Source organism: Schistocerca nitens, chromosome 7 (assembly GCF_023898315.1).
Source record: "Schistocerca nitens isolate TAMUIC-IGC-003100 chromosome 7, iqSchNite1.1, whole genome shotgun sequence".
NCBI lineage: Eukaryota > Metazoa > Arthropoda > Insecta > Orthoptera > Acrididae > Schistocerca > Schistocerca nitens.
This window is the reverse complement of record NC_064620.1, coordinates 217,144,829-217,164,745: the sequence shown is the minus strand read 5'-3', so window position 1 is coordinate 217,164,745 and position 19,917 is coordinate 217,144,829. Positions and strand designations below refer to the sequence as shown.

Sequence of the window (19,917 nt, the reverse complement as noted above, 5' to 3'; positions counted from 1 at the left end):
TTGACAATCGTGACATATTTGTCAGATATATTGGGCTTTCACAATTTTATTTTCTATGTACTTCTATTGGTACTGGATATAGATAATCGCAGTTTTCTGACATCCTGCCAAATGTTGTTTTTGTTGTCTTTTTCAATTTGAAACCCCCTCCATAGCTGAGAATGCTAACACACACCTATGCAATGGCGGAGGTACTCGCATCGAATCCTGATGGTGGAAGAAATTTTCACCACCGGTATATGGCAGTAAAGTGGAAGAGAATTGGTGGCATAAATTTCCTGATCACTCATGTTGGCACCAATGTCTTGGCTTAAGTTTCTGGTCTCTCTGCAGTGTAACATAAACTGGAAACATGTACACTGTTATGGAGATCTGTTCGTCATATGTATACATTAAGTAGGGCAATCTTCATGGTAGTACTCGAGACCAATAGGCTGTTTGCCAGCATAGGATTTCACCCTCTCACTTCTCTCACATCACACAGCAGAAATATGACACCACGCTGTTCACACACTAATTACAGTCACATGCAGTCAACAGATACTCTTAAGGCACAACTTTCACACATCATCTCTTTGGAAAGGAACTGTTGTGTGCACAGCAAGAAAATCCTCTCCAATTAGCGGACTCAACAATGACTTGCAAACAACAGAATATACTCTTTACTCTAATGTCTGGTTTACACATCACTACAAACTAGTCTCTCCGTGCAAACCTCTTCACCTTTGCATATCTACTGCAGCCTGCATCCATTTGAACCTGCTTATTGTACTCAAGCCTTATCTCCCTCTACAGTTTTTAATCATCACACTTGCCTCCATCATCAAACAGACCATTCCTTGATGTCTCAGGATGTGTCCTATCAACTGATCCCTTGTTTCAGCTACGTTCTGCAGAATACTTTCTTTCTTGATAGTTTTATTAATTTATAAGGGTTTATCAATCAATCTAGTCTAATAATTTTATTTAAATTAAGTGTAATGAAGGTATTAATTTTAGAAAAATTCAACGAAATTCTAGACAAAACTTGTGCATCAATTAACAACAACAGATTACGACAGTTTCCTGTTTCAAACCGAGCAAGTTTTTCACTCTCTTTGACATCTGAAAATGTGATCCATAAAAATATCGATATTTGCCTAAAACCCATTAAGGTGAGAGCTTGGATAGTCCCTTTCAAAGAGCAGGCTGATTTACTTTCCTACTCTATTCCAGCCGAAAGTAGTGGTCTATCTCTAATGATCTTGTCATTGTCATCAGGATGTTAAACCCAAATCTACCTTCCTGTTCGTTTGGCAGTTGTTCATTTTAGTGGAAAGGCATGAGCTCTGAGAAGCCACCATTCAGAGTTTTTCCGTGTCAGTCACCAAAAACGTTCACGCCGTTTTGGATGCCAAAAGTAACTCTAACTTCATCCTGTGGTGATTCACCTTATTTTATCCGGCTCCTGTGGAAACGTTTTTGATGACTGAGTTCTCTCGTTGGACCGTTTGGCACACTGCAGAAACTTGGGCATTCGCTTAGAATGCATGGGAAGAGAAGCTCCAAGAGAACAAGTAGCACTGGTCTGTCACATGAGTCAGCGGACACTGGGGCAGGGCCAGTTCACTGTGGCGTCTAGCAGATGGCAGCAGTGGTAACTCACCATCCTTGAGGTTCTGCACGGTGGTGCTGTTGAGCGACGACATCCAGCCGTGCACTATGAACTTTGTCTCCTTCTCCGGGTCGAAGGGGCTGTGACTGAGGCGCTTCTTATCTCCAGGCACCAGCCGCTGCGACGAGTGGCGGTTCTTCCTGCGAGCAAAGCCGTTATGCAGACGAGCTTCAGCACTGGCTCTGGATGCACAAAGGCGAATCAGTAAGCCGAGGCAATTTTTTTCTGCTCCATTGGTTGATAGCACTGTCTCAACAATCAAGTACCTTAACCTCATTGTTGTTCTTGTGGATTAACTGTGCCCGTTCAGTGGACAGCTCTAGTCATAGTATCTTTGGGCCATTTTATTATGATTGCCCTGTTGTCCCTGTACAACGAGGTAGAAATGAAGGGAGCGGTTCGATATCTCTATTCTGAAGGAACTATCGATGCTGTGATTACTCACAGAATGCATCTGCAGTCTGATGATAGCTGTCATAGTGAGTGAAAGCTTTACGAGTAAATAAATCGCTTTAAAAGTGGACGTTAATCTGTCTGTGACGAAGATTTGGATAGGCCATCCAGTTCGTAACTGGACAGGAACAGTGACGATCGTCGTGCCAGAACTGAGGATATTCCACATGAACTGAACATTAGCCATGGTTCAGCATTGACAACTGTCCACGAATCTGTAAGCCATTGTAAAATTTGTGCAACTGAGTACCACGTGAACTCACAGACACAAACAGAAACATTTGGAAATGTGGAAATCATATTTCAATCGTTCTGAGGAGGAAGGTTAAGACTTTCTCATTCGTATAGTAACCTTTGATGAAACATGGCTGCATCAGTACGAAGCGCAAAGTAAGCGACATGGTGTAGAAACATTCATCTCCGCCTACAGAAAAAACATCCAAAGCCAAGATGCTGTACAAAATTTGATGATGACATTGTTTTACTATATGGAAATTTCACTATTGATTCATTACACTGCGCTGCACTCGGCAACGTCTGACGCACAAAACACAAATATGTGTCTAATAATGGACACAAGTGAAGTAACTGCGTTAAGTTTATTAGAGATCCTAGAACCAACATGTCCCAAGCTCTAGTGAGAGGCTGCTCCCTGGCGCAATTGGTGTAGCCCACCCTTCAGGATGGTTTCAAAACAATTTGTTCTCAGAATTGTTCGTTCACTTTATTGAGAAAACATGTCCGACTGAAGAAAGGCCTATTCTCCTCATCTTGGATGATCATTATAGCCACATTCGAAATCCAGATGTGACTGACTTGGCAAAAGAACACCATGTGACTATCATCTCACTTCCTTAACATTGCACCCACAAACTGCAGCCTTAACTGGGGTATACCCTTTGAACCGTTACATCTTCACCGACGCTGATTTCATAGCTGCTGAGTAGGTTGCAGGAAAAACTTGCTCCACAGTGAAGCATAGACCTAATGTTTCTGAATCACATGCTCCTCTACTTGCTACCTCTGGACCATCGACTTCATCTGCTTCTTCTTAGAGTTATCCTGATGTACAGTCACATCAAACCAGCTGATGAAGCCATCGAAACACCGGGAAGTTCTCTAGGGACTTCAACAAATGCAGTTTCACCATTCGACATATCTCCTGTCCTCAACACTAAGAAGACAACCACAACGCGGGGACAAAAAAAAAGCAGCAACCGCCTGCCACATCACTGGAACGCCATACAAAGATTGGCTGACAGTCGCTCGACAAAAGTGCTCTCAAGAAGAGGTCGTTGAGTTTCTCTGGGGTTAGAGGCCGGCCAGCGGACAGAGGTGCAAAATCCAAAGGCCTTCCAAAAAAGAAAATTTGTTCCACAAAACTATCTGATTTATCATTGGGCTCTTCAGGCTCCTGCAGCCCTCACCTTGTTGGCAGCGATAATGACCTTGATGTGAAGTATGGGGATACACTAGACTCAAGCGATGCAAGTTGCATCTTTGGTGATGAAAAGTACTCTCAAGACAGGAGAGGAGAGGTGTGGATTAAATGTGTTACGTTGCCAAATGTGGGCACACTTAGATTGTGCTGGCGCTGAAGGAGCTACTTACGTTTGCGATTACTGTAAATAATTTCAAATTTCATGCATAAATGTAGACTAGTCTACCGTATTGTATTGTTTTACTCCACTTCATTAAAATATTTCAAAAGATTTCTTGCATCTTTTGGTGGATGCCCGTATTTGCACGCCCTTTTTTTAAGTTCCATTTTACAATCTTTTTGTAAATCTTTGTTTTCGAATAGAAATAATGGATAATAATCATTGTTTCGCCTGTCATAATTTTTTAACTTTTTGTAGTTGTTAATGGAGGTACAAAATCTAGAATTTTTACAGAAGAGGGTACCTTAAAGTCAAAAATAAAAGAGGGTGTCCATATTTACACATTTTCCTATAGCACTAGACATAATTTGTTGTCAGCACATTTTACAGTTGTTGCCGGCAGTAGCGGCTTCAGTCTGTTAATGTATAACTTGACTAGTTCCACTCTCAAAGACTCTCTTTCATGATATGATGTTCAGAAAACGATGCGAGCATGCACATCAACCCCGTAGAGAGTGTACAGAAAAAAATTGGCAATTAACAACTACGCTACCCAGAAACTATAATATAAGGAGGTTGGTCAAAAATATGCAAAAACCGCGAGAAAGTATCCTTGAACATAAATTCGATGCTAGTTAAGCCTGCGGGTTGCGCCGTTGTATTTGATCACAATAAAGACTTGTGCAATGTCCTCAATACGTTGCAAGCGTCGGTCGTGATGAGAATAGTGTTCTGTGTTGCCGTGACTGCATTATATCGGACTGAGTCAATTCAAACGTAGCCAAATTGTTGGTGCTCGTATCTTGGGTGATCCAGTAACTAAGGTAGCCGAAGTGTTTGGTGTTCCAAAAGGCGCCGTATCCAAGATTTATACCATATACAGGTAAAGAGGAAAAACATAATCCTCTATTTGACGCAGCGCGGACGTAAGTGTGTGTTGACTGATCGCGACAGACGGTCATTGAACAGGATTGAGACGACAAATAAGAGGACGACAGCTGCAGAACTCACCGCATATGTGAATCTCACACTCGCGAACCCTGTCAGCACCAAAACAACACGAAGGGAGCTGCATAAGCAGAGAATTGCAGGGCGAGTAATAGAAGGTATTCATTTTGTCGGATGAGTCTTGTTTCACATTGTCACATCTTCTGGCCGAATTTACATCATAAGAATGAAACAAGACGGGGGTTCGGTGATGATATGGGCAGCCATATAATATTACATGGGCCATAATGCAAGATCGTGGTACTGCCAAGGATGATGTGATCATTTTGGCTAATCAGGTCCATCCCATGGCACGATGTTTGTTCCCCAGAGGTGATTCTGTGTCCCAAGATGACAGGCCACTGTTCTCACATTTCCGTTGTCCAGGACTACATCTACATACATACTCCGCAATCCACCATACGGTGCGCGGCGGAGGGTACCTCGTACCACAACTAGCATCTTCTCTCCCTGTTCCACTCCCAAACAGAACGAGGGAAAAATGACTGCCTATATGCCTCTGTACGAGCCTTAATCTCTCTTATCTTTGTGGTCTTTCCGCGAAAAGTAAGTTGGCGGCAGTAAAATTGTACTGCAGTCAGCCTCAAATGCTGGTTCTCTAAATTTCGTCAGTAGCGATTCACGAAAAGAACGCCTTCTTTCCTCCAGAGAATCCCACCCGAGTTCCTGAAGCATTTCCGTAACACTCGCGTGATGATCAAACCTACCAGTAACAAATCTAGCAGCCCGCCTCTGAATTGCTTCTATGTCCTCCCTCAATCCGACCTGATAGGGATCCCAAACGCTCGAGCAGTACTCAAGAATAGGTCGTATTAATGTTTTATAAGCGGTCTCCTTTACAGATGAACCACATATTCCCAAAATTCTGCCAATGAAGTGAAGACGACTATCCGCCTTCCCCACAACTGCCATTACATGCTTGTCCCACTTCACATCGCTCTGCAATGTTATGCCCAAATATTTAATCTACGTGACTGTGTCAAGCGCTACACTACTAATGCAGTATTCAAACATTACAGGATTCTTTTTCCTATTCATCTGCATTAATTTACATTTATCTATATTTAGAGTTAGCTGCCATTCTTTACACCAATCACAAATCCTGTCTAAGTCATCTTCTATCCTCCTACAGTCACTCAACGACGACACCTTCCCGTACACCACAGCATCATCAGCAAACAGTCGCACATTGCTATCCACCCTATCCAAAAGATCATTTATGCAGATAGAAAACAACAGCGGACCTACCACACTTGCCTGGGGCACTCCAGATGATACCCTCACCTCCGATGAACACTCACCATAGAGGACAACGTACTGGGTTCTATTACTTAAGAAGTCTTCGAGCCACTCACATACTTGGGAACCAATCCCATATGCTCGTACCTTAGTTTGGAGTCTGCAGTGGGGCACCGAGTCAAACGCTTTCCGGAAGTCGAGGAATATGGCCTTGTGACCACGAGGATGAATTGTCGTATCTCCTCTGGCTACCACAGTCTCCAGATCTCATATTACTGAGCGTTAGTGGTCTACTTTGGAGAGAAGTGGACCACTTTGGAGAGAAGGGCCTGTGACCGCTATTGCGCTCCATCATCGTTACTTGAAGTTGCCGCCATTTTGCAGCAGGAATGATATAAGATTCCCTTGCAAACCATACAGGGCCTATATTTATCCATCCTGAGACGAATGGAAAGTGCATGCCAACCAACGGCTTTTCTACACCATATTAGGTACGGTAATGGCTTTTTAATATTTTCAACATTTCGCAGCCCTGTCAGCAACTGTACAAATATTAATTTTAAATTAACAACAGCCTCAGTTGCAATTTTTACCTAGATTTACCTAGGTTTCAGTTGGGGTAACCCAACCTTCTTCAGAATAAAAGGAACTACGATTTGTCCATAATGGACAACGTCAAAAACTAAAAACTATAATAAAGTAATACATTGCCATATTGCAATAACTTATCTGGGAAACAGCCTCGGCCCCACTTCACGACCGCAGTACGGCAGCAACGGATGTTGTACTGGAACTGGCTATAGCCTCGAGAGCGCAAGCGCGATAGTGTGTCACGCGTACTTGTTAACACTGGTACCAACATGTACTCCTAAACTTAAAATTTTATGAATAACCAGATGCGGCTAACGAAATTGTATACGTTATCCTGTAAGGAACAAAGATATATCGACTTTTTTCTACTAATAGTAGCCTGCAGAAGAGCCTGATTCACACTTTAAAAAAGCCTAAAGATAAATTGTCATTATTCGGAGTTTACAAGATTACATGTGGCAACTGCCCGAAATTTTACATCGGCCAAACAGGAAGATCCTTACTAACAAGATACAAGGAACATATCCCTACTACATCTACATCTACATCTACATTCATACTCCGCAAATCACCCAACGGTGCGTGGCGGAGGGCACCTTACGTGCCACTGTCATTACCTCCCTTTTCTGTTCCAGTCGCGTATGGTTCGCGGGAAGAACGACTGCCAGAAAGCCTCCGTGCGCGCTCGAATCTCTCTAATTTTACATTCGTGATCTCCTCGGGAGGTATAAGTAGGGGGAAGCAATAGATTCGATACCTCATCCAGAAACGCACCCTCTCCAAACCTGGCGAGCAAGCTACACCGCGGTGCATAGCGCCTCTCTTGCAGAGTCTGCCACTTGAGTTTGCTAAACATCTCCGTAACGCTATCACGGTTACCAAATAACCCTGCGACGAAACGCGCCGCTCTTCTTTGGATCTTCTCTATCTCCTCCGTCAACCCTATCTGGTACGGATCCCACTCTGATGAGCAATACTCAAGTATAGGTCGAACGAGTGTTTTGTAAGCCACCTCCTTTGTTGATGGCCTACATTTTCTAAGGACTCTCCCAATGAATCTCAAACTGGTACCCGCTTTACCAACAATTAATTTTATATTATCATTCCACTTCAAATCGTTCCGTAAGTATACTCCCAGATATTTTACAGAAGTAACTTCTACCAGTGTTTGTTCCGCTATCATATAACCATACAATAAAGGGTCCTTCTTTCTATGTATTCGCAATACATTACATTTGTCTATGTTAAGGGTCAGTTGCCACTCCCTGCACAAAGTGCCTATCCGCTGTAGATCTTCCTGCATTTCTCTACAATTTTCTAACGCTGCAACTTCTCTGTATACTACAGCATCACCCGCGAAAAACCGCATGGAACTTCCGACACTATCTACTAACTAAAGTTGGAGATGGCGCTCGTGGTTCGACATTCGCTGTAGTGCAAACGGCTCACGCACCCAACCCTCCGGATAATACTCAGCTCTTGCACTGCGAAGTGAAGGGTGCGAGGTTGAATATTTTGGAAGAATTGCGAATTTTTAAACGCTTACTATATGACAAAAATAACCTTCTTAACGACCAGCTGCAGCTGCGAAACAAAAACTTTTTAGAAGGTTTTCAACCGTTATTCCATCCGCCATAATTTTAGGGAATAATCATTATACCCTTACCAATATGTTTTTAGCACTCCCGTTTGCTGAATAGCTGGGATTCAAATGGTTCAAATGGCTCTGAGCACTATGGGACTGAACATCTGAGGTCATCAGTCCCCTAGAACTTAGAACTACTTAAACCTAACTAACCTAAGGACATCACATACGTCCATGCCCGAGGCAGGATTCGAATCTGCGACCGTAGCGGTCGCGCATTTCCAGACTGAAGCGCCTAGAACCGCTCGGCCACACCGGCCGGCAATAGCTGTGATTATCTGGTATTTCAAACCCGTAGTTTTCCTCATGCGGTCAAGTTCGATGATTAGCCCGAATATGCTAGGTTGGATTAAAATAGTAAACGCATTGCTCCCTTCACTTTTCACGTCCAACAAATTATTACAAATGTTAACACAGTCGATATATCTTTGTTCCTTACAGGATAACGTATACGTCAATTTTGTTAGCCGCACTTGGTTATTCATAAAATTTTAAGTTTAGGAGTACATACTGGTACCAGTGTTAACAAGTACGCGTGACACACTATCGCGCATGCGCTCTCGAGGCTATAGCCAGTTCCAGTACAACATCCGTTGCTGCCGTACTGCGGTCGTGAAGTGGGGCCGAGGCTGTTTCCCAGATAAGTTATTGCAATATGGCGATGTATTACTATATTATAGTTTTTAGTTTTTGACGTTGTCCATTATGGACAAATCGTAATTCCTTTTATTCTGAAGAAGGTTGGGTTATCCCAACTGAAACCTACGTAAATCTAGGTATACATTGCAACTGAGCATACAATGAAGGCTTTCACGACCGGATGGTACTGTTGTTGATAATTCTTCCGGGTTGTATGGCCGTGGTCCACGGAATACTTCTATTCCTAACGTTTCGTCCAATACTACGTTGGACATCCTCAGAGGTATGGCTGGTCCTGCTGAGTCCTGCCGACCAGGACTCAGCAGGACCAGCCATATCTCTGAGGATGTCCAACGTAGTATTGGACGAAACGTTAGGAATAGAAGAATTCCATGGACCACGGCCATATAACCCGGAAGAATTATCAACAACATTGCAACTGAGGCTGTTGTCAATTTAAAATTGACGGTAATGACTTGTCTTTGTATTGTTTCCATCTTTTTCTCCACCTTCTGCATTGTACAACGTATAGTACTCACTTCCACAGATTTCCCATCGATTTGCGGATTACAGATACCATTGTGGATGCATTAAACTGAAAAGGGCGGAGCTTGCCTGGTGTAGAGGTGGAAGCCGACGTCGTCGGCGCTGGCGGACGCGAAGAAGCGTGACGTGTCGTTGGGAGGCGTGAGCATGGCGACGCGCGGCCTGTTGTCGCCGTCCGGCATGACGACCCACGTGACGCCGAACTGCGCAGGGTCCAGGTGCGACCACTCGGCCACCTCTTCCAGCGGGTCTCCCGGATCTGGGCCTGCCGAGCACACGCAGCCTCACCACCCAGCCACACACAACAGGTTCTCAGCCACGAGTGGCTCAGATGGCACTATCGGCTGAGAACGCTTGAGGGCACACTTACTACATTGCCTGACGAAAGATGTGAAGTTGAATGAGATTTTCGCTATGCAGCGGAGTGTGCGCTGATATGAAACTTCATGGCAGATTAAAACTGTGTGCCAGACCGGGACTCGAACTCGGGACCATTGCCTTTCGAGGGCAAACGCTCTACCGACCGAAGGTCGCGAGTTCGAATCTTGGTGCAGCACACAGTTTTAATCTGCCAGGAAGTTTCGTATCAGTACACACTCTGCTGCAGAATGAAAGTCTCATTCTGGAAACATCCCCCAGGCTGTAGCTAAGCCATGTCTCCGCAATATCCTGTCTTCCAGGAGTGCTAGTTCTGCAAGGTTCGAAGGAGAGCATCTGTGAAGTTTGGAAGGGAGGAGACAAGGTACTGGCAGAACTGAAGCTGTGAGGACGTGTCGCAAGTCATGCTTGGGTAGCTCAGTCGGTAGAGCACTTGCCCGCGACAGTCAAAGGGCCGAAGTTCGACTCTCGGTCCGGTACACAGTTTTAATCTGCCAGGAAGTTACAAAAAATGTCAAGCACCAGAAGAAATGGTCAGATGTAGCTTCGTAGACATACACTGATGAGCCAAAACATTATGATCACCTGCTTAATAGCAGCGAAACATGTTACTGATATCAGGGATCCAACACTTTAGCACGGTTCTGGCTCCGAAACACGGAGTGTACTGCTGAAAGATGACATCGCTGCTGGGAAAGACATCAAGCATGAAGGGCTGCAGGTGATTCGCAGCTCTCATCGCATCTTCGGTTACTACCACAAGATGGACATGAGCGTTTGGCGTCATTGGCCAGTAGGCCCGTTACGGGGCAGCTTCCTTACGTCTTGGTGCAGGTCTTATTACATTCGACGCCACCTTGGGCGACCTGCGTGCCGGATAGGGATGAAGACAATACAATTCAATACAATACAATACATTCCCTGAGCGGAGAAAATCTCCGCCCCAGCCGGGAATCGAACCCGGGCCCGTAGGACGGAAATCCGTCGTGCTGACCACTCAGCTATCGGGGCGGACGATTACTACCACAGGTCCCATGTAAGCGTAAGATAATGTCTCCCATAGCATAATACTGCTCCCACCAGCGTGCATCTGTGGTCCGCTGCACATTTCGAGCCGCAGTTCACCTCGATCATGGCGTTTGTGGAGACTACCATCGACCTAGTGTGGCAAAAATGTGATTTACCCGAAGAGCCGACAAATCGAATCCTGACAGTCCCTTGTTGCCCACTGCAATTGTAATTGACGACGTCGTTGGATCAACATGTGAACATAGGGACGGTCTGCTGCGGAAATCCATGTTCAACAATGTGAGATGAACTGTGTGTTCCGAGACACTTGTGTGTGCACCACCATTGTGCTCTTTCGGCAGAGATGTCACAGATCACCAGCTATCCTACGTTAGAGCAGACATGCCTCTAAACTCCACATTTTGTGAAGGGTCGTGGACGTCCAACCATTTAGCGCCTATTGGTAGTTTCACTGTCTTTCTACCTCTTTACGTAGTTGCTCATGGGAGTAGCACTTGGACAATTGACCAGCTTCACTGGGATACTCGTTCATAGGCTCTGCGTAATAATAATCTACCATTTGTCAGTCTTTTATCTCAATGGATGTCCGCCTCGACAGCTGAGTGATCAGCATGACGGATTGCCGTCCTACGGGCCCGGGTTCGATTCCCGGCTGGGTTGGGGATTTTCTCCGCTCATGAACAGGGTGTTGTGTTGTCTTCATCATCATTTCTTTCCCATTAGCCGCACAGGTCGCCCAATGTGGCGTCGAATGTAAAAATACCTGCACCAGGGCGGCAGGACCTGCCCCATAAGGGGCCTGCCAGCCAATGACGCCAAACGTTCATTTCCATTTTCCATCTCAATGGATTTTCCTGTTTGCAGTCCATACCATACCTTCGGTCGTCCATATCTTTGCTAGGGTGATCCCCTGCCCGTGTCTGCTCCGCATACATACTTTTATTACTGCGTCACGTGCTCGCATTTCCACCAGGCGGCATCCAACGTTGCGGTGGGCAGTGGTCATAATGCCTTGGCTTATCTGTGTACACACCATCGGCGGTTGTGCGAATGATTAAAGCAGTAATTCTCTGTGCAGGTAGAACAGCCACCAGAGAGCGTTAGCGTCGTTCGTGTTTAGTTTTGCTACCATGTCTGGTAGCTCATGTAATGACGTGAACAGCGTCAGATGTTGAGTGATGACTGTGAAGGAAACGGAGATGTCATGTACACTCGTGAAACAGCGTTGTCAGTACCTGACAAAGTTTCAAAAGGGCCTCATTATTGGTCTCCATTTAGGGGGCTTATTGAGCTCTACAATTCTGCGATGTGACAGTGGACTGACATTGAACTGCGCAGGAACATGATGGTAGGCATGCTCGTCATAAGGGTTCCAGCCACCACATCTGCCCACCTAAGGGAGGATCAACATGTTGTACACAAAATGCATTGTGACCCATTCACTTTAGCACCTGCCATCAGGGGCAATTAATGGTCTCCGTATAAAATTTTGTGTCATCCCACACCATTGTGTGGAGACCAGGAGCAGCCAGACTGAGGAATTAGCCCAGACGGCCATTGTCGGCAACTACGGTGGCCATCTGTAGACAGGTCCTATTAGTCCACTGTTTTGGAGAGGTACAGCCGTCCTAATCCCGGCGTGACGGTATGGGCAGTCATTGGGTATGACTTCAGGCCACAGCTGGTAGTGACTGAGGGAATTCTGACAGCACAACAGTACGTCATGGGTATCTTGTGTCTCCTTGTGTGACTTTTCATGCGACAGTATCTTGATACCATTTTTCAACAGGATAGTGCTCGTCCACACATAGCACCATCTACATGACACATCTACATCTACATACCATGTCCAGCAAGTTCCCCAGATCTGTCCCCAATGGAACACGTGTGGGGCCACCTCAGGTGTCGACTGCATCCTGGTGGTGGTGGTGGTTAGTGTTTAACGTCCCGTCGACAACGAGGTCATTAGAGACGGAGCGCTAGCTCGGGTTAGGGAAGGATTGGGAAGGAAATCGGCCGTGCCCTTTCAAAGGAACCATCCCGGCATTTGCCTGAAACGATTTAGCGAAATCACGGAAAACCTAAATCAGGGTTGCCGGAGACGGGATTGAACCGTCGTCCTCCCGAATGCGAGTCCAGTGTGCTAACCACTGCGCCACCTCGCTCGGTGTTGCATCCTGGTACCAGTGTCCAGGATGTCGAGGATCAGCTACAACATTTGTGGACCAGCTTGCCTCAGGTGAAAATACAACCGATCACTGCATGTCCTTAGGCCAGAGGGAGTGCAGTGTTGTGCTAATAGGTAACCTCATATTCAGTTTGACTTAATTTAATAATACCTGAAAATGCATCAATATCCTCTCAGCTCGTGAAATTTCATTTCGTTTTCTTCTTTCCTTCTGGATACTTCACGTTTTGGTCAGGCAGCGCATAAGACACGATTAGGAGCATGGGGTGTGTGTGCAGTAGAAAGCTGCGGTGGTGACGTCACAGCCGACCCTACCGGCGCACAGTAGCCTGCCACTGCCATAACCTATCGTGTTTTTGAGTGAATACAAGGATGTATACGTGAGTTATTATCGGCGATTGGCGATTGGTGTAGAGTTATGTTACAGTTATTACTGTATTGACGGGTTCTGAGGGTATGTTTTCAATTGTTTTCAGTGCAAAACAATTATTTGTTGTGCTTACCACTGCAGACAATGAGTGAAGTAAGGAATTAAGTTTCGTGTATTTGGTAAGAACAATGAACGAAACAAGGATGAATAACTGCTTTTAAAGTTGCAGATGAATTTGCAGTTCCTAACTCTTGCCTGTGCTAAATACATATTTCTTATTCAGATTATGAAAGGGGCATGAACAGCGGACTGTTTAATCATCCTCCGAAACGGGAGTTGAGGTCCGTTGCTGTTCCATCTCTACACCTCTCATTATCCAGGGTTGATTTAGAGGATAGCGGTGAGTGTAATAATGAGAGAAAAATGTGTGGTCGAAAACGAAATTATTATAAAGAACTAGAAGAGATGTTAGTTGTAAATAATAATCAACCAATGGAGCTACTAGTTCAGAAAAGAAACAATGTTGTAAATGTGACAATGCACGTTTGTTCCATCAGGTAGATATTACAGAGAAAAAAAAATAATTTAGGCAGGAGGAGACAGATCTACAGGATTATCTGAATTATTTGAAGTGAAACATTTTCAGACAGTAGTTGAGGTACCTTTTTATGACTCTCTACAACAAGTGGTTGCTAAACGACGTGCTAGATGGTCACCTGAAGATATTGCAAGAGCTGAGACTGTACATTGTTTATCTTATTTTGCGTTGCGTTTTTAAACATAGGCAAATATGTTTGTTTATTTAAGTAATAAATAAATTAATAATAATAGTAAAAATTAAAATGATGATAATAAGAATAATAATGCAATACAGCATGGAAGTTCCCAGATGTATTCACAGTTGTGTATGAGTTAAGCATGTAAGTGTGGTATGCCTACTGCTGGCACACAGTCCACGCCTCTCAATCGGTACCCGTTAGGTACTGAACTTAATGTTCCCATCTGCTGGGCGGATCACGATCAACAGGATCACAAACCCTCGCTCCATGAGGCACTGTGAACAGTTTTGGAATTTAATCCAGCACATTGGCACAAAGTTTGATTATCAGGAACTCTGTGCTGCCACCTCTTACTCCAGCCAAATACTAGCAGTAAAATTTTATTCTGGCGCCAGATTTGTAGTGGCTACATCCGAGTCGATCATCACCGCATAGCCTTGAGTTAGTAACCTCGGCAGATGTGGATAACAGCTCAACAAACTGTAACATAACGCACACAACCTACAACGCACAAAAAAGTTAGATGTTCAGAGGAATAAAATAACATTTGATGGAAAAGAAAGTGTTACATTACGAAAACATTGCCTGGATGCTACCATACTGTCACTCTAGATGTTTTAATGTGTGTCGCATATGTACATTAAAATTACGCCACTGTACGTCTTACGAGTGTTGTCCAAAAACTAAGTTCCGATCGGTCGCAGAATGGAAACCACAGTGAAAACCAGAAACGTTTTATTTGCAAGTTAGTACACCTTCCACCTACTTCTCTACGTAGTCATCGCTCCAACTTCGAGTTTTGTCATAGTGTTTTATCAACTTCCAAATATCCTCGTCGTAGAAAGCAGCCGCCTGTGCTTTCGGCCAGTTATCTGCACTGGTCTGCAGCGCATTGTCTGTGAAAAAATTTTGTCTTCATTGCCAGAGGTTCTTGTGAGCAGAGATGAGACTCAGGGGGAGCCAGTTACAGACTGCATTGTGGGTGATCAAACACTTCTCATCGGAAACGCTGCAGGAGCGTCTTCATTGCCCCTGCAGTGTGCGGCCGAAAATTGGCATGAAGAAGGAACTGCTCGACAGTTGTGTTATGTGGGCTGCATGACGCAGGCGAAATCTCTATCCAGACCCTCATACTTGGCGGGAGTCGCTATTCCCTACACATTTTTATGTGATCACTGTTCACTCAAAACTGAAAAGAGCGACGCGCCACGATCGACAGGCATACTAGAGACACTACCCAACACATCTGTGCAAAGCTTTACCAGATTTTCCCAGTGGTTTCCATTTCCCGACCGATCAGAACTTACTTTCTGGATAATCCTCGTATTTTCAGTACTTTCAATTCAGAAAAAAGTCAATCCCAAGGATCATGTTTTTATCAGTGTTCGATAGCTGTTGGGTGTGTCTTGCATTGTTGAAACTTTTAAGGTGGAGATCACTACCCAGCATGCCCAGAGGAGTTGCACGTGCAGCTTATTACCAGCTTGCGAACACTGAAAAAGATCGAATCACTGGCATAAGGGACATTCGAACTTCACATCAACAAATCACACAGACAGAGTCTGCGGAAAGTGTGGTGGTATAATTGACTCAAAGCGACAGTTTGGGAAGAAGAGAAGGCCAACACCACAAGAAGATCGTAGAATTGTTCTACTGGCTCTGACGAACAGACAGATCACAACAGCTGAAGTTTGAACAGAGTTTACAGGCAGAAAGTCGGAAACAGATGACAAGAAAGTCGGTCGAGATCTCGAATTGTCATGTGAAGTTTACTACTGTCATCTTGCAGCAGAAAACAGAAACTTGCAGGATATATGGCCAGAGTCAACTCGGACACTGAGTGGCACTCTGTGGTATTCAGCTACGTCTCACTTCTTCTTGTGGCGTCAGATCGCCAACAACGTGTCTCTAGGCAACCTAGTGAAAGGTCACAGGAAGCAATGATTCTCGAGAGTCACACCTCTCCAACTACCAGAATCATGGAGTCGGAAACTGTTGGATATGAGGACTCATTTGGTAGTTGTTGAAGGGAGGCTGAATGCTGACCAATACGTGACAAGAGTAGAAACACTGCTGTGATACTATCGTGACCTTGTTGCCAAAAGGGACATTCCAGCAAAATAATGCAAGACCCCACACTGCAGTTGACAACATAAATGGCTTCAGGAATGTGTGGATTATTGACTATTCTGCCCGCTCCCCTAGTGTCACCCATACATCACGTCTGGAATGCGACGGGAAGACGTACACTATGTTATCAAAAGTATGCAGACACCTGGCTGAAAATGACTTACAAGTTAGAGGCGCCATCCATCGATAAATCTGGAATTCAATGTGGTGCTTGCCCACCCTTAGTGTTGGTGACAGCTTCCACTCTCGCAAGCATATGTTTTATCAGGTGCTGGAAGCTTTCTTGGGGACTGGCAGCCTATTATTCACGGAGTGCTGCACTGAGGAGAGGTATCGATGTCGGTCGATGAGGCCTTTCACGAAGTCTGCGTTCCAAAACATCCCAAAGGTGTTCTGTCGGGTTCAAGTCAGGACGCTGTGCAGGCCAGTCCATTACAGGGCCGTTATTGTCGTGTAACCACTCCGCCACAGGCCATGCATTATGAACAGGTGCTCGATCGTGTTGAAAGGTGCAATCGCCCTTTCCGAATTGCTCTTCAACAATGGTAAACAATAAGGTACTTAAAACATCAATGTAGGCCTGTGCTGTGATAGCGCCACGCAAAACAACGAGGGGTGCAAGTCCTCTCCATGAAAAACATGACCACACCATAACACCACCGCCGCCGAATGTTACTGTTGACACTACACACGCTGGCACATGACGTTCACCGGGCATTTGCATTACCCACGCCCACACATCGGATCGCCACATCGTGTACCGTGATCCGTCACTCCACACAACGTTTTTCCATTGTTCAATCGTCGAATGTTTACGCTCCTTGCACCAAGCGTGCGTCGTTTGGCATTTACCGGCGTGATGTGTGGCTTATGAGCAGCCGCTCTACCATGAAATACAAGTTTTCTTACCTCCCACCTAACTGTCATAGTATTTGCAGTAGATCCTGATGCAGTTTGGAATTCCTGTGTGATGGTCTGGATAGATGTCTGCCTATTACACATTACGACCCTCAGACGAGGTCGACCTGTATCCTTGTGCTGTACGTGTGCCTTCACGTTTCCGCTTCACTATCACATCGGAAACAATGGACCTAGGGATGTTTGGGGTGTGGAAATCTCTCGCACAGACGTGTGACACAAGTGACAACCAATCACCTGACCACGTTCGAAGTCTATGACTTCTGCGGAGCGCCCCATTCTGCTCTCTCACGATGTCTAATGACTACTGAGGTCTCTGATATGGAGTACTTGGCAGTAGGTGGCAGCATAATGCACCTAATATGAAAAACTTATGTTTTTTGGGGTGTCCGGATACTTTTGATTACGTAGCATATACTTTCATAAAAGCCTCCTGTTTGCAGTCTTCATGAGCTGTCACAGGACGTGTTTCCGGCGTGGCAGGAAATAACTGAAGATGACGTTTACAGGTTGTTTGTTTCCGTACGACAACGAATATAAAGATTTGCTAGTGCCAATGAGAGGAACATCTGATGTGATATTAGTGACAGAATGAAAATTTTATCATTCAGTGGCCGATGAGTAATGAACATCTCCACGAAGTCTGACAAACACCGAACTGGTGCTTCATGGTATAACAGTTTTCAGTTTCATTTCCATCAGTACTCAAAGCAGAAAATTTACAGCTGACGCGATAGGCTGCTACCTCCATATATATTCAGCAAGGAATGTGGCAGCGGCTTCATATTTGTGGTGCCACTATCACCTAGCATCCTTCCCAGATGGTATGCTGGGAGAAAGACTGTTAGTACCCTTCTGTATTAAACAAAATTTCTCTAAATTTACCTCATTTTGGAACGTCAGCTCCTCAAATTCTATGAGTAATGCACGTCTTTCTTGTGAAGTCTCCCACTGCAGTTCCTGACTATACAAACGCGTGACGAATCGTGCAACTCTTCTTTGATTACTTTCTATTTCTTCTACTATTCCCATAGCGACGCAGAATCCTCAAGAACTGGTTACACAAAGTTTATACAAACGATCTCTTTTGTGTGTAATTTACACCTTAAGACAAAACATTTTAGCGCCTCCAACCAAGAACAATGACCACGAGGAAAGAAACCATTACGCTACCTCATGCTCCAAGGAGCATACATGCAAATTCATTCGGCAGATATTGTATGATTCTTAAACGAGAGAACACAAAAAATACAAAATTAATTGCACAAAGAAATAAAAACTGATTTGTTAGAGAATATAAACTACTTTGCAGAGATCCCTAATAGTAACCTTTATTCTCGATAACCGACTCCTGTAATCAATGCTACTAGTGACGTGTCTGTCGAGATCTGTAGATGATAACATTGGCAACATAGCAAACTCTGTTTTTATTTATTTATTTTAGTTTACTCTTTTTGAACCACAGGGGAAATCTGTGCTAATACGTTAGACAAGATAAACTGCTTTTACCTTCGTTTAAACATTAACAAATAACATGAACTTCCTACAGGCCTAAACTACGACTTTGTTTCGTCCAAGACACAAATAAAGCCAATAAAAAAAAAGTGATTACAGTAGCTTCGTCTGTATCCAATGAGGTACATAAAGCACGGTAGGTAGGCAACACTAGCTTGTAGGAGAGTCAAATGGTTCAAATGGCTCTGAGCACTATCGGATTTAACTTCTAAGGCCATCAGTCCCCTAGAACTTAGAACTACTTAAACCTAACTAACCTAATGACATCACACACATCCATGCCCGAGGCAGGTTTCGAACCTGCGACCGTAGCGGTCGCGCGGATCCTGACTGTAGCGCCTAGAACAGCTCGGCCACTACGAGGGTCACTCCAAAAGAAATGCACACTATTTTTGTAAAATACAGTTTTCATTCTGCATGTGTGAAAGCTTTACAGTGTGTAGATACATCCTTCCCGCTTGTTTTCAAACTTAGTACAACCTGTTCCCGTGAGTGGCGCCGTCACAGCATGTCTTCAAGATGGCTGTTACACTTGACGTTCGTCAGAAGCAACGTGCTGTCATAGAATTCCTGTGCTGTGAAAAAGAGACAGTGGGAAACTTCCAAAAGAGGTTAAAAAGGTGTATGGAGGTGCTGCTGTCGATCGCAGTACAGTTAGTCGGTGGGCAAGCAGAAAAACGGCATGCAGCGAACTTTTGGAACAGTACGAGAATAGTGGATATGAATTTCTTGGAAGAATTGTGACAGGTGATGAAACATTGCTCCATCATTTTTCGCCAAAGACGAAGAGGCAATCAGTGGAGTGGCATCATGCAAATTCACCCACGAAAAAAAAATTCAAAACCACACCCTCTGCTGGAAAAGTTATGGCTACGGTGTTTTTCGATTCCGAATGACTCTTGCTTGTGGGCATCATGCCAAGTGGAACCACCATAAATTCTGATGCATATATGACGACACTGAAGAAACTTCAAGCTCGACTGAGTCGTGTTCGACCACATCGACAAAAGCGGGATGTTTTGCTGTTGCACGACAATGCACGGCCACATGTCAGTCAAAAAACCATGGAAGCGATCACAAAACTCGGATGGACAACACTGAAACACCCGCCTTACAGTCCTGACCTGGCTCCATGTGACTATCATCTCTTTGGGAAACTGAAAGACTCTCTTCGTGGAACAAGATTTGAAGATGATGACTCCCTTGTGCACGCTGCCAAACAGTGGCTCCAACA

The 19,917-nt window shown here is 44.6% G+C and overlaps 1 protein-coding gene across 1 annotated transcript in view; it reads right to left on the bottom strand.

Moving 5' to 3' along the window:
- Window positions 1-19,917, bottom strand: part of LOC126195010 (pancreatic triacylglycerol lipase-like) — a 190,853-nt gene that overhangs the window by 81,686 nt on the left and 89,250 nt on the right. The window contains exons 3-4 of the mRNA XM_049933436.1: window positions 9,446-9,641; window positions 1,646-1,794 (exon numbers count right to left, since the gene is read on the bottom strand). Coding sequence (XP_049789393.1) covers window positions 1,646-1,794; window positions 9,446-9,641 — 345 coding nt within the window. The remainder of the gene's footprint in view (window positions 1-1,645; window positions 1,795-9,445; window positions 9,642-19,917) is intronic.